This window comes from Phyllostomus discolor, chromosome 3 (genome assembly GCF_004126475.2).
Source record: "Phyllostomus discolor isolate MPI-MPIP mPhyDis1 chromosome 3, mPhyDis1.pri.v3, whole genome shotgun sequence".
Taxonomy (NCBI): domain Eukaryota; kingdom Metazoa; phylum Chordata; class Mammalia; order Chiroptera; family Phyllostomidae; genus Phyllostomus; species Phyllostomus discolor.
Window position 1 is genome coordinate 9249952 of NC_040905.2, and position 13668 is coordinate 9263619.

Genomic DNA, 13668 nt, shown 5'->3' on the forward strand with positions numbered 1-13668 from the left:
CTTTGTTGTGCTTCTTAAGGTGAAAAAGATACTTGAAATCAAAAGTTAGATTAATTAACTTACATCAGTGGTTCTCAACACGTGGTATAGCTGTGTGAGGCCAGATTTTCTTCATATACTTCAACCAAAATAACATACAGTACCAGATTGAATAGAGAAGCAGGTATGTGAATCCAGCTACCTTTATTAAGCGAGACTTCAAAGAGAGCTGTAAAGGTATAAAATAATACTGTTACATTTTTAGTGTTGGAAAATCTACTTTTTGTTAACATGTGTATATATATATATATTTATGTTAACATGAAATTGGCTTACTTTTAAATGAATCCGTAAATATTTTGAAAATTTTTTTATTTCAATTTCTAACAGGGTAATTATTTATAGCTATAACCCACAAAAAAAAATAAGCTTTGGGGGGTCTTTATTAATTTTAAAGAAAGTAAGGGAATTCTTTCTTCAAGTTTGAGAAAAGCTGACCTACAGAAAACAAGTGATATTTTCTTGGATTCAACATTTTTCATTTGTAGTATATAAAGCAGCAGTCCTCAAGAGAGGCACCTCGGGGTCTCCTGTGAGGCTTTTACAAAATAGTGGGTTGGCCAGAGAGTCTGTTTGTTTCCATAAGATGGCTCTAGTAGCACTTAGTTGTCTTTAGCTTGGTTTGAAACAGTTTTGTTAGATTGTATTGGGACAGATGCCATGTCAGCGTGCATTTTTTTTTTTAATCAAAATTGGTGAATTTTTGTGTAGCCATTTTAATATTGAAGGTGGAAGGAAAGTGACATTTTCGGTTTATTATACTTTCGCTGGAGATTTCTCACTGGACGACGCTTGACGATCAGGTAGACCAGGTGAAGTTGGTAACAGTCAAGTCCAGACATTCATGAGAACAGTGTACTTTCTGCCACACGGGAGATAGCCAACACACTCAGAATATCCAAATCCATAAAGTTATTGGTGAACATGAAAAATGTGTCTTTTGTTTTATGGAAAAAAACAAAACAGTCTTTTTGGCCAACCCAGTAGTAACGGGTGCGAGGGTCTCACTGCGGCCGCCTGGCCAGAAGCCCCAGGATCCGGGGCCCTCGCCCTGTGTCCTGCCCCAGCCCAGCCCAGCCCAGCCCAGCCCAGCCCAGCACCAGCTCCCGCTCCCAAGGGCTGTGCCGGCTCAGAGCCGCTGTTCCCAGTTTGTCAGACACAGAGAGAGAGTTCAGTCACGGATGTTAACAACTTCAGTCTGATGTGAGAAACTTCTATCTTAAAACTCAATTTTGAAAATATTTGAGTCATCCTGCCCTAACAAATTTTGCAGTTTCTCATGCCAGTGAAAAGGGATATTTCTAACTTTCCAAGAAACATTTGGGTTTTGATTATTTTAAATAATCAAATAGCCTGAAATGTAAAACATCTAATTGAAGTATGAGGTAGGAATATTTAATGTTTTATATTCTTACACCATCACCCTAAATTTGGCATCTAATCATTATCTGGAGAAAAATATTCAGAAAGTGACACTCTGGAGGAAACGCCGTGACTGGTCCAGTCTCACCCCGCCGTGGTCTGGCCTCTGGTTGCAGGATCAAGGAGAAGTACCCGCAGACCTTCGACGACATCTGCCTCTACTCGGAGGTCTCGCACCTGCTGGCGCACTGCGCCTTCAGGCTCCCGTGTCGCAGGTTCATACAGGAGCTGTTTCAAGATGTCCAGTTTCTACAAGTGAGTAGAACGCGTACTTCTGAAATTTTTTTTCAAAAGCATTTCCGTGTGTGCGTTAAGAGAGATTATATCTGTTAATACACCAGAAGGTTGTTAAAGCAGACCCCTTCTTCCCTAGATGCATGAGGAAGCAGAGGCTGTGTTGGCAGTACCACCAAAGCAACCCGTAGTTGATCCGTCGGCCGAGTCCTGACCTCGTGTCTGCAAGGTGTATGGACGGATCCTGTGTACACATTCACATTGTGCAGTTCACGAACGCCTCAGAAGATGCTGGCGCGCTGGGCTGCAAGGACAGGAGGGCCCATGTGCGCTGTGCCAGCAGTTTTGGCACCTGGACAGCTGGAACTGCAGACTTCCGTAACCAAACAACGTCCCCTGTCCCCGGCGCACCCCGGTAGGGGTTCCGTGTTCATTGCCGCCGTCTTAAAAGTTTTCGTTACCATTGTATGCGAGAGCCAAGCACTGAATACCTACACAGGTTTTCTGCTTTCCCGTTTTGAGTGCTCAACCACAAAGGAACAATAATAGGATTTGCAGAAGCACCCTCACACAGTTATTTCTGAATTCTTCTTTTAGGGAAAATAAAAAGATGCCTTGTTTGTTACCTAAGTCATGGAGGCCAGGAGTCGGTGTCTCCGAGGCTGCACCCGGTCCCCACAGTGGGGGTGCTGTGACTGCCGGCGTGAGAGGGGAGCTTTTCTTAGCGTTGTAACACTACTCCAGGGGTTGTGACCTCAGAGCCAGAGAAGAGCCTCGGCGACCCGGGACTTATAAGTTATTTTTATGTTGTCAGACTCGCATAAAGTTTCTTTCGTGTTTGTTTTCCTTCTCTCGATGTGTTGTTGTTATAGGCTATTTGAACTGATTAAGGTTTTTCACTACAGTTCCTGGTTAAAATCAGAAAATCATGTTATAGTTCAGCTGTTTCCCATGTATAAAATGCATGAATGTGTTCAGTGGACTTCCATTCCCACCACCTTCCCATATCACCATTTAAGTAGGAACTCGAACAAGCACTATTAACGTAGACACAAAGCAGCGGAAAGCATTAAATGATACTTTAAGGGAAAGACAGGATTGCCTACAATTTACTGTACATTCCATGGAAAAAGAAGAGCCAGCCATATTTCCTTTTAAAAAATTATTAATGACACTGTTATAACAATTAAAAATTGTAGTGAAAAGCCTTAAGTACCAAATTTTAAAGCAGCAGTAATTTAATTTTTATATCAGTGTTCTTGTTTTGCACAAACTAAATGCAGTGATAGGTGAGTTTATGCATACAGTAATTGTCTTTATCATGTTTGTGAAGTGTTTAAGTTGATGAGGGCAAGGTTTTGTTTATTTGTCTGTTTAATTTGTATATGTCTAAAGATTACTTGGACATCTTCACAGGAATTACACATATATGCAAATTTGTATATAAAATCAGCATGGCCATCATCATTAGAATGCTTGTAAATGAAAGGATTATCTTTTTTAGGTCTGTGTATAAATAGGAAAAATCCAGCTGGACTGATTAGGACCCTTTTCTAATTCGTTTGTGTGTGCCCTTTCTAGTCACACATCAGCTTCGACTCCGTCGTGTGTATCGATGAACACTTTCCCGTATCACAAATCCTTCTGGTGATGGGCTTGCTCTCTGAGATCTCTGTAAAGAACCCTGTGAACTAGCAAACCTAGCTCACAGAGATGCTTCTGGAACAACGCGCTGGCACGGAGAGTTCCAGTGGGGATAAGTGTTTCATCTCACTCCGTGACGCCTCTCGGTGACTGCGCCGCAGCGCACTGTCCGTGCGTGCGCTGTGCAGCCACCCACACTCACGCTAACAAAGCAGATGAGGGCTGGAGGCTGCTGCTCGGGGTAAAAAGGGGTTCTTCAGACTCCCTCTCAGAAACCCAGTTGTGGATAAGACACACGCTTTTTATACTTTAACTTATCACCGAACCCAAGTGTTTATTTAAATGTCGACAGTGCTTTTAAGAACGTCACCTGTCACCTTGGTCTTTGGTCTTGGATGATGAAACTGCCTTCCAGAGAACCAAGCGTCAGAGGAACTGAGACCAGATGGTAGTTAAAAACTCCAAAGGAGGTCATGTAGTAATCTTACTTACAATGGGATTAACGTGTTTTAGACATTCATTTTCAACACTACCTCAGTTCATACAGAGTGTAATCTGTGGTTTAATCCCTCAGAAGTTAACAGTGATTCTTCTCTGTCACACACGCATCACCCCTACCTGCACCCAGACTCACTCATCCACCCTGAAATGAAGTCTTCATTACTGTCAGCCAGAACAGGGGGGTTTTTGACAGTTACTTTGAAAGACTTACATGTGTACATCATGATATTTGCCTATAGCACTTAGTTTGGGGAGATACTCAGAGCTTTGTGGTTATCAGTAATTTAAGGAAAAAATGTACTTAAATGGATAGTGCTATTTGGTTTATCCATATTTCACTGACAGGTCTAATATGTTTTCTTTGAGTACTTGTTTGCATAAAGATAGATGTTAATGATGAAAAAAGCTCACATGCGTGCCAAGTGATTAACTTAGGTGTTTAAAAATTATTAAATTACAGCAGAGAAGATTAGGAAAGGTGTTGGTGGTAATAGAAATAATTGAGAAAATCGTCTATAAATAATAGATATTGCCAGACTATAAAATACCAAAATAATGTCAATACTATAGTTTTTCAAGATTTTAGAATTCTTAGTCCATACATATTTGTACTAATGATAATTATTGATAATTTGGAGGAATTTGGACAGTTGTGCTGGTTGTAAACTGTGAATTTCTCATTGTAACGTGAATTGTTACTTCTAACTGAAATTTTTTTTCAAGAACAAATTTCAGCTTCACATACTAAGTTAAACTGATAAATAAGGAAATTAGAAATTAGTATTCATAATTAAATGTGATCTAAGATTTCTTATACTTTTATTTCCTGTTTATGCTTAGGTATATTTGAGGGGGGAAAGTCTCTCTCTAATAAAAATGTTTTTAATAACGATTGGTAGCATATGGACATCCTGTATGACGGTGACATTAGAAAAGGCTCTTTGGAGCTAGGTGTATACATTATTAGACTAGTTACTCTAATGTCATGTGTACTAGTCCTTTGAAATGGTGGCTTTAATAGTTTTCAGCTCTTTCCTCCAGAGCTTGAAATAATTAAAGCTGAATTTTTCAGGGCATATTCCAGTGGCAGAGTGTTCAACAGTGAGGTGTCAGTGCTTACTTAGAATCGTCCACTGCTATTTAGATGAGAATTTTCATTCCATTCAGAGGATGCCTTTTATCCATCCCCACATTAAAGCACAGATAATTAAGCAATAAAAAACAGTCAAATTGTCATCCAAATTATAACCACAGTTACTTTTGCATGGTGAGAGCGAGGTGCTAATTCCGTGTGACATGAGCTTTGTAAGCTACCTTGGGAGAGGCCCTTTGGAAGTGAGGGGTTTCCCTTGTCCCGTGCTTCCAATTTCGTCTCGAATTCGCCATCCATTAAAACATGGGGGAAACAAAACGTAGAATTGCGAAGAGTTTTAGAAGAAAAGCTACTGGAATAAAAGGATCTATCAGATTTTCCAGAGTGTAAGTTGAGGAAGTTCTCCCTGGTGTCCCCATTCAGGAAGTACATTATTACTGGTTCACATGCGAGTTTCACTATAAGAACACGCCAGTGAAATTAATAGCAATGCTTATCAAACAATATTGAAATCTGAGACTCTTTCTAGGAGCATTCATTTTTTCTGTTTGTCCCAGGTTCCCAGGGGAGTTTCCATTCATAGGTTTGTACGACTCACACAGAATGTGGATTTCTCCCCCTTTGGAGTATTTTGGTAATGTAGGCAGATAACTATGCCACATCATGCATAAATTGCACATTTTGTTTGACTTTCTTTATAAAATATTTAATTTGAAAAATATAATTTATGCCAAAAAGTATACCTTGTAATTTTGCCACTGAACAGGTTGATTTAGCACAAAATGCAAAGTTTTGGGGCAGAGAGGGTTGGGGATAAAAATTTTTCATACATGATAGTTGAAAAATGTTCCATTACTGGCCTGTCAGAAACCCTGAAGCTGCATTGTAAAACAGACAGTGTAAATTAGCTTTGAAAATGGTAAGGGATTGTGAAAAAAATCTCAGATTAATACTCCCTGACCATAGGATTTTCTTCTCTTTTTTATTTAGTAATACGCTGCTACATATTTGGAGGTTCTGGTGTTTGTAGGTCACTGAACAGACATTGAAATATGATTTATATTGTATAACTGTAACATAGAAAGAAAAAGTATTTATATATTTTCCGTAAGAATATTTCATTGAGTTGTGTATAATTTAAATAAGGTTTGTCCCCAAATGGTTTTGCTCAACCTTGATTTTTTCTTTTGTGGTTTTCTTGTTTTTGTATAATGTGTACAGTTTATGTCAAGGGCATTAAAAGCCTCCTGAAACATAATCTTATCAAAGGGATACATTCTTAATAAAATGTACTTAAAATTCTTAAACTTGTGTTGTTCTGTTTGAAATTGTAAAACAGTCAGTGTTGATTTGAATTACACACCCCTGAGGCTGACATAGGTGCTCCCCCCTGAAAGTGACTTCCAGGCAACACAGAGGATCTACTTCGGTGACACACTGGTGGCCTGTTCCAAATATTTTCTTATTTATTTCTAACAGAACTTAATGGGGTGACATTGGTTGATGAAATTACACAGGCGCCAGGTGCACAGTTCTGCAGCACATCACCTGTCCACGGTGTGGTGTGTTCTCCATCCCAAGGCAGCCTCCTTCTGCCACCGTGTGTCCCGTGTCACCGTCTCCCTCCTCCCCCACGCCCTCCCCTCTGGCGGTCACCATGCCGTTGTCCATGGCCGTGAGCCTTCCTTTTCTCCGCTTCCTCCCTTCCCTCCTGTCACCCAGCCCTGAGCCCCTTCCCGTCTGTCCGTCTGTGCTCTCTACCCATGAGTCTGTCTCCACTTCCTTAGTTCATTTTGTTCATTGGATTCCACACACAAGTGAGATCATAATGGTATGTCTTTCTCCCACGGGCTTATTTCACGTAGCGTAATACTCTCCATCCACGCTGTCGGAAAAGGTAAGATATCCTTTTTTTTAGCCAAGTGGTATTCTATTGTGTAAATGTACCACGGTGGTTTTTATCCACTCAGCTATTGGTGGGCAGTCGGGCTGCTTCCAAATCTTGGCGATTGTAAATAACACTGCAGTGAACACAGGGGTGTGTGTGTTCTTTCTAATTAGTGTTTCAGGTGTCCTCACATTGCCAGAAGTAGAATCGCTGGGTCGTAGGGAGTCCCATTTTTAATTTTGGGGGTATCTCCATACTGTTTTCCACAGTAGCTGCACCAGTCTGCATTCCCACCAACAGTGCACTAGGGTTCCTTCTTCTCCACATCCTTGATAACACCTGTTGTTTGTTGACTTATTGATGGTAGCCATTCTGACAGGTATGAGGCGATATCTCACTAGTTTTAATTTGCATTTTTCTGATGATTAGGGGCATTGAGCATCTTTTCATATGTCTATTGGACATCTCTGTGTCCTCTTGGAAGAAGGTCTATTCAAGTCCATTGTCCAATTTCTTAATTGGATTGTTTGGGGCTTTGGGATTTTTTTAGTGTTTTATAAGTTCCTTATAAATATTGGATATTAAGCCCTTATCAGATATATTGACAAATATGTCTTATTCAGTGGGTTCTATTCATTTTGTTGATGGTTTCCATTGCTGTGCAAAAACACTTTAAATTGATGTAAGCCCATTTATTTTTTTCCTTTGTTTTCCTTGCCCAAGGCGATACATCAGGAAAAATATAGCTATGAGAAATATCTGAGATTTTATTGTCTTTGTTTTCTTCTAGGATTTTTATGGTTTCAAGCCAACATTTAAATCTTTAATGCATTTTGGGTTTATTGTGTATGGTGTAAGAAGGTGGTTTAATTTCATTTTTTGCATGTATCTGTCCAATTTTCTTAATACCACTTATTGAATAGACTATCTTTATCCCATTGTATGTTTTGCCTCCCTTGTCAAATATTAATTGACTACAGAGATGTGAGTTTATTTCTGGTCTCTCTTATTTTCTGTTGATCCCTGTGTCCGTTTTTATGCCAGTACCATGCTGTTTTGATTTGTTCCACATTTTAAATTAGCTATTTCCATTTTCTTAAACATTCCTAATAATCTAGTCAAACCTACCTTTACAAGTTTATTTTAACTTCACATCATTATCAAGGATTTGGAAAAATGGATCAGTCTTTAGAACAGTTCTGAATATTTTGAGGAATTAATGCACAATAAAAATGCTGATAGTATGATGACTCCCGGAGACAGTATTTGATATCTTACGTAAAAACTGACCTGATCAGGTAAGGTAGTGTACAGCCAGAGCCCTAGGAGCAGAGGCGGGCGCCACAAAGGAAATAACCCAGCCTGGAGAATGAACTTCAGTGCCAAAGCGAGGGTCTAGTACAGTTGATTGAATGTGGGGAAAATGTCTCACTTTTAGAAATAGATTTACTTTGGATCTATTAGTCTTTAAGTACATTTCTGTATATCATTTTTTCATTGCTTATCACTATATATATCATTCAACAAAAACAGGCCCCCAAATAAACTAAAAATTACACTTAATAATCATATAGCTGATCTTTGAAAAACATAATATAGCTGAACTTAGGAAAGTTTGTTTCATTTTTCAAAGCTCTTTTTTACCATTTGTATTGTATTTTTTCCATTACCATTTATCCCCCCCCAATACCCTCTTCCACCTCCAACTACCCCCTCACCCCCTCAGTCACCAAAAACTCTTTGACACCTGAGGTCTGTCCAGCCATTGTTAATATAACAAGAACGATGTCCCTGGCAGCCAAGAGGAGGGGCTGCAGTCAGCGTGTGTGACTAGTGACGACGTCACCGCACTAGTCAGTGACATCGCCAGGGGGCGGTAGATGCCACTGAGTGAGCACGTGTGCTGTTTGTCGCATTCAAAATGACCGAGCGAGTAGAACGAGTCTGCATTAAGGTGTGCCTTAAGCTTGAGCATTCCTCTGCAGTAACTATTCAGGTGCCTCCGAAGGCTTTCGGGGACAACACAACAAGTGATTGGCAGCTTTCTCATGACAGCTGGCCTGTTTGTGCATCACATCTTGTTCAGACTTTGAGGAAAAATCAAATCACCTAGCCCTCCTGCAGCCCAGATTTGGGGCCCTGCCGCTTCTGGCTTTTCTCAAAACTAAAATCACCTTTGAAAGGAGATTTCAGATGGTTGATGAGATTCAGGAAGATACGACGAGGCAGATGATGGTGACAGAACGGTGTGAGGACCCGAGGTGCCTACTTGGAGGGAACTGAGGCATCGTCCTATGTACATCATCCTGTGTTTCTTGTATCTGCTTTAATAAATGCCTCTATTCTTTTCATATTGCATGGCTGGAGACCCTCTGGACAGACCTTGTATAAAAATACTAAGAAGTAAAGGACTGCCTTAGTTCCCTTCAGGCTATAACAAGATAGCACAGACTGGGGCAGTTAATAGACGATAGAAATGTATTCCTCCCAGAGCTGCAGGCTGGGAGTGTGAGCCCGGAGTGCCAGCATGATCGGGTGAGGGCCCCCTTCTGAGTCCCAGACTTACTGGGTCTGTCCTCATGGTGGGAGTGACGAGGAGGCTTTGTGTGTTTCTTAAAAGAGCGTTACTCTGACTCATGGAGGATCCAGCCTCATGACCACTTCGCAAAGGCCCCACCTACCAATATGGGTTTCTTCCGCTATTCTACCTTCGTGTATAGTTGAAATTCTGTTAACAGTTTCCATCCTAGTGATTCTGACACATGAATACAAGCCTCACAGTTTCTGAATAACAGTTCTTAAAGCAGTGCTGTTAAGCACACAGCATCGACAGCTAAGGTTTTAAATACTAGCTTACTTGGTGGTAAGGAACATGAGAGAGGAATGTGCATGCCCAGAACTACAGTTACGGTGGTAACTGTGAGCACAAAGCCACACAGCCCACTTGGACCGGCCGCGCTCAGAGCTGAGCGCGCATCGAATGCCTGGTGCAGCTCGGACTCCAGGCCACGTGCCGTGGGGGTCCGGACTGGGCCGGCTGGAGTGGTTCCCAGGCACCTGCAGTAGCTCATGCGGGGGCATCGGCATTACTGACTGTCAGAGTTTCATTTCACCGAGATAGAGAACACAGGGAATAATGCAGTGGTGAAGTATTTTAATTAAGGCTATTGTAACACAACTTCAAGGTTTCATGCGTTGTTTTTTTAAAGAGAGTACATGAGAGAGACGGTTCACATCAGTCATCACTGTCGTCGACACTTCTGTGGACTGACTTACAGTCGCCTCATCATGACAGGGGAACCCAAGAGGGCCAGTGACCATCTGGACCCAGTCTTCTCAACACTGCGATGCTAATCAAGATGCTCGTGTGTACTGGGGTAGGACTTCGTAACCAGTTTTCCTAGCAAAAGCCATAGACGTACGTATGTGAGGACGATGTTGAAAAGCCTGAATGGAAGTCCTGGTTTGTACCTTGTGTCCAGGCCAGCGGACAGCCGCCTTCCTCTGAGACGTGGGTCCTGCCCTCCTCCTCCTCCTCCTCCTCCTCCTCCTCCTCCTCCTCCTCCTCCTCCTCCTCCTCCTCCTCCTCCTCGTGGTGGCGGCAGCCCTGGCGGGGCACGTGGCACCAGAGGCACAGGCAGTGCCATTTCCACCGCGGCGAATGGAAAGGAGCCTGTGTCTGTGCTCGTGGAGAAACGCGACCAGGGAACACCACGGGCTGACAGGCACCAGGGAGAGAGGGAGGAGCGCATGCCATGCGGAGCTTCGCCCACGTGGGTTCAGGGACGCGAAGCTGCTGCTCAGCCCGACGGAGCTGCCCCACCTCGGGCAGCCTTTCGCAGTCACGCCCTGAGGAGGCACGCCCAGCAGTGTGGTTTCATTGTGTCGGCTAGGTCCGCATAGTAGGACTATGAGAGAGAGGGAGGGTGTTGCGTGGGCCCAGACAACCTGCTGCGGAGTCTAGAGGATGCTACATGGACACGGGTCACATATCATACAGTTCTAGGGAAAAATAAAAACGTGTGCCTGGAGTCACTCGATGCCATGCTTTCCCTTTTCCGTCTGAGGTAGTCATCCAACTGTGGGGGTCCCATTCATTCACGGGTCTTACCAGTTACGAAGGTCTGTGCCCCACCCCCCTGTCCCACCCCCCCCCCGGGGGGAGAGTTCATTGCACCGTGCCAGCGAGCTGTGCATTCTTATCACTGCGAGACAAGCCCAGAATCCGCTTCTGTCTCAAACACCTGCGACTTCTCCACTAAGTGCATCCAGAGTAAATTAACATTGACAGCATCTGCCGCAGTAACGGACCTTCCGTGGCCTCCGTGAAAGCCTTCCACCTAGTGCCTGCACCCTCACGACAGTCGATGCGGGGGTAAAACTTAGTGGAAACCCCTTCTCGCTGAACTCCTGAGACCAGAGCCGCCCTGTCCGGTACCGGGTGGGTGGGCTCACCCCCGCGTCGGGGGCCAGGGTGGCTGTTGCGAAGGCGGCCGGGAGCATGCGGCAGCAAGGTAAGTGGGTGCTCACGGGCGATGCCGGCCTTCCTGCAGCAAGCCAGCTCCGAGGAAGGACGGGGAGTCTCCTAGCTCTTGCACTTGGAAACCCAGCCAAATGGCCGTGGCCTCTGAGAAGTCAGGCCTGCCGGTGGTGGCAGCTCACTGGGGCTGAAACGCGGGGGTGTCTCGTGATGGAGTGGGGTGGGGCGCGCCTCTCGGCCTTCCGGAACACACAGGTTTGAACCACGTGGGCGGTCAGCCGTGGTATTCTTGCCCTAAAAGGGCGGTTGGGGAGCTGTTGCTGCTCTCATTCAGGGAGGGTGAGGCAAGGCCGAGGGGCAGGGCCATTTGCATTCTGTACTCGCAACAGAGTTCCGGCTCTGGCTCCGGGGGCTTTGCTGGGAGAAGGTCCTTGTCCCCAGACACGGGGGAGGCCAGCTGGGACACGTAATTCAAAGTAGTCTCCCCAGCTGGGGCTTCCGCCGGGGTGTTCACGTAGTTTTGTTCTAGTGGTTTCAGCAAACTCTCAGCTGAGGTGGGTAGTCCCAGCTGACTCGGTGGGACTTCGTGAGGTCCCAGGACGTGGGCACAAGAGCCAGAGTTGGGAGCTGCTTGGTCGTAGGTCAGGTTCTCAAAGCAGATGCAGGGGCCGGAGGAGCTCTCCGTTGGGAGGAGGTAAATGTAGTCGGGCCTGATGCGTGCGGTGTCTGGGGCCGCCTTCCTGGCGCCTGGGAACGGGGTCTTGCTCCCTTCGGGCTTCTTGACAACTTCCAGAGCGTCTGGGACGCAGTCGTTGACACTCATTATGGTTAGGGGAGCGGCCTCCTGGAACAGGAACAGGAAACACACACGAATGTGACTCGGGCGCCGGGCGCGGGGGCGGCATGGAGAGCTCAGCGTTTGCCGTGGCGTCCCGGGCGCATGTTAGTGGAGGGGAATGGGACGGCCCGCAGCAGCAGCAGAAGAGACCCAGCTCCGTCCACCCGTGTCCCGGCTGTGGGGGCAGAGGTGGCCCTGCTCGCTCCGCTATACCTGCCGGGAGTGGGGGGGTCTACGAAAGCGTGATCAGTACAGCCCTCCCACCCCCTGGATTGGCAGTGGATGGGTACAAGGGATCTGCACAGTGTCACCACGTTTACCTTGGGTTTCAGCAAGGACAGGACGCTGCTCTTGTATGGGTCTGGGATGTCGGGGTAACACATCTCCTTCATCCTAGAGGAACAGAGACAGTGAGGCCACATCTTAAATACGCGGGAACAGGTACAGGTGAGAAGCCCAAGGCCGGCCGGACGCCTGGGCTCCCGCCCGTGCTCTGTGGCGGGCGGTGCGCCAGCTGCGTGACCCGTCGAGGCTGTCGTGTCCTCGGGGGTTCAGGGGAGATGGCGGCGGTGCTCAGGGCGACGCCGTGAGGCCGGATGGGCTGCTGCATGGACAGCACTCAGAACAGTGCCGAGCACACGGAGCGAGACACCGGTACCGCCTGCTGCTGCTGAACGGGTCCTTAATCTTTCTGAATGGTGGTGGTTTTCTCACATGTGGATCCAAAAAGCAAAATTGTTTAAAACTTTCTCGTGTGCTCCTCTAAGCCCCCTCCGTCCTTTTCCTTTTAGCCCTAGTCCTCCTCCTGGAGGAGGTGTGATTGGTTTTATCAGACTCCTGTCTGGACCCTTCTCTGACCCCCTTCTCCGATAACACGCCCCACGCACTTACCACCGACTCTTCAAGTAGCACAGGATCGCGATAACCACGAGGCCGGCGACCATGGGCAGTATGATTCGTATCAGCACGTGGGCTGCAGAAGGACAGGGAAAGGATTTTTCAAGGGAGTGCTCGCTCTTCCACCAAGGAAGAAAAAATAAGTTTAAGGATAAGTGTAACTTTATAGGTTTGTTATTTCTCAAAAGTCGACATGTGCAAGATGCAGTAAGAGATCTGCCTGCCGGAGAAGGCGGGGCCTCCGATCAGTCAGCACTGGCAAGTGCTTGCCCGTGACACTGGTGACCAGCCCCGTTACCTCTTCTGACAGGGGGTCATCGCTCCCAGTGGGTGCCCCGCCCAACCCCCCCGTGTCGGAATTCCACCCTGCACTCTTGCCACAGCGTCACGGCATAATCCTCCCTCACTTGTGGCTTGGCTACGTGGCTTGGTTTGGCCAATGGGACGTGAGCAGTGAATGCCAGTAGCTGCTATCGGTGTATTCGCAGAGTTTCGCCTGTCCCCTGTGTGCCTGGGATCCACCATGACAAGACTTCGCCCTGTGCCCTGGCCGGTAGTTCAGTTGGTTAGAGCATTGTCCAACATGCCAAGGCTGCAGGTTCGATCCCTGGTCAGGGCATGTATAAGAACCG

General features: G+C 45.7%; 2 protein-coding genes across 5 annotated transcripts in view; one reads left to right on the forward strand and one right to left on the reverse strand.

The window, feature by feature from the left end:
- RICTOR (RPTOR independent companion of MTOR complex 2) overlaps positions 1–6240 on the forward strand; it is a 97355-nt gene extending 91115 nt beyond the window's left edge. Inside the window, exons 38-39 of one of the 3 annotated variants that reach the window (XM_028506251.2) lie at positions 1578–1716; positions 1835–6240. In XM_028506251.2, the coding sequence (XP_028362052.1) occupies positions 1578–1716; positions 1835–1909 (214 nt within the window). In that variant the 3' untranslated portion in view covers positions 1910–6240. The remainder of the gene's footprint in view (positions 1–1577; positions 1717–1834) is intronic. The other 2 variants (XM_036020192.1, XM_036020194.1) reach the window with 2 other exon arrangements.
- Positions 6241–10966: 4726 nt separating this feature from the next.
- Positions 10967–13668, reverse strand: part of OSMR (oncostatin M receptor) — a 42378-nt gene continuing 39676 nt past the window's right edge. For both annotated transcript variants that reach the window (XM_036020196.1, XM_036020195.1), the window contains exons 16-18: positions 13031–13112; positions 12460–12532; positions 10967–12145 (exon numbers count right to left, since the gene is read on the reverse strand). In XM_036020196.1, the coding sequence (XP_035876089.1) occupies positions 11576–12145; positions 12460–12532; positions 13031–13112 (725 nt within the window). In that variant the 3' untranslated portion in view covers positions 10967–11575. The remainder of the gene's footprint in view (positions 12146–12459; positions 12533–13030; positions 13113–13668) is intronic.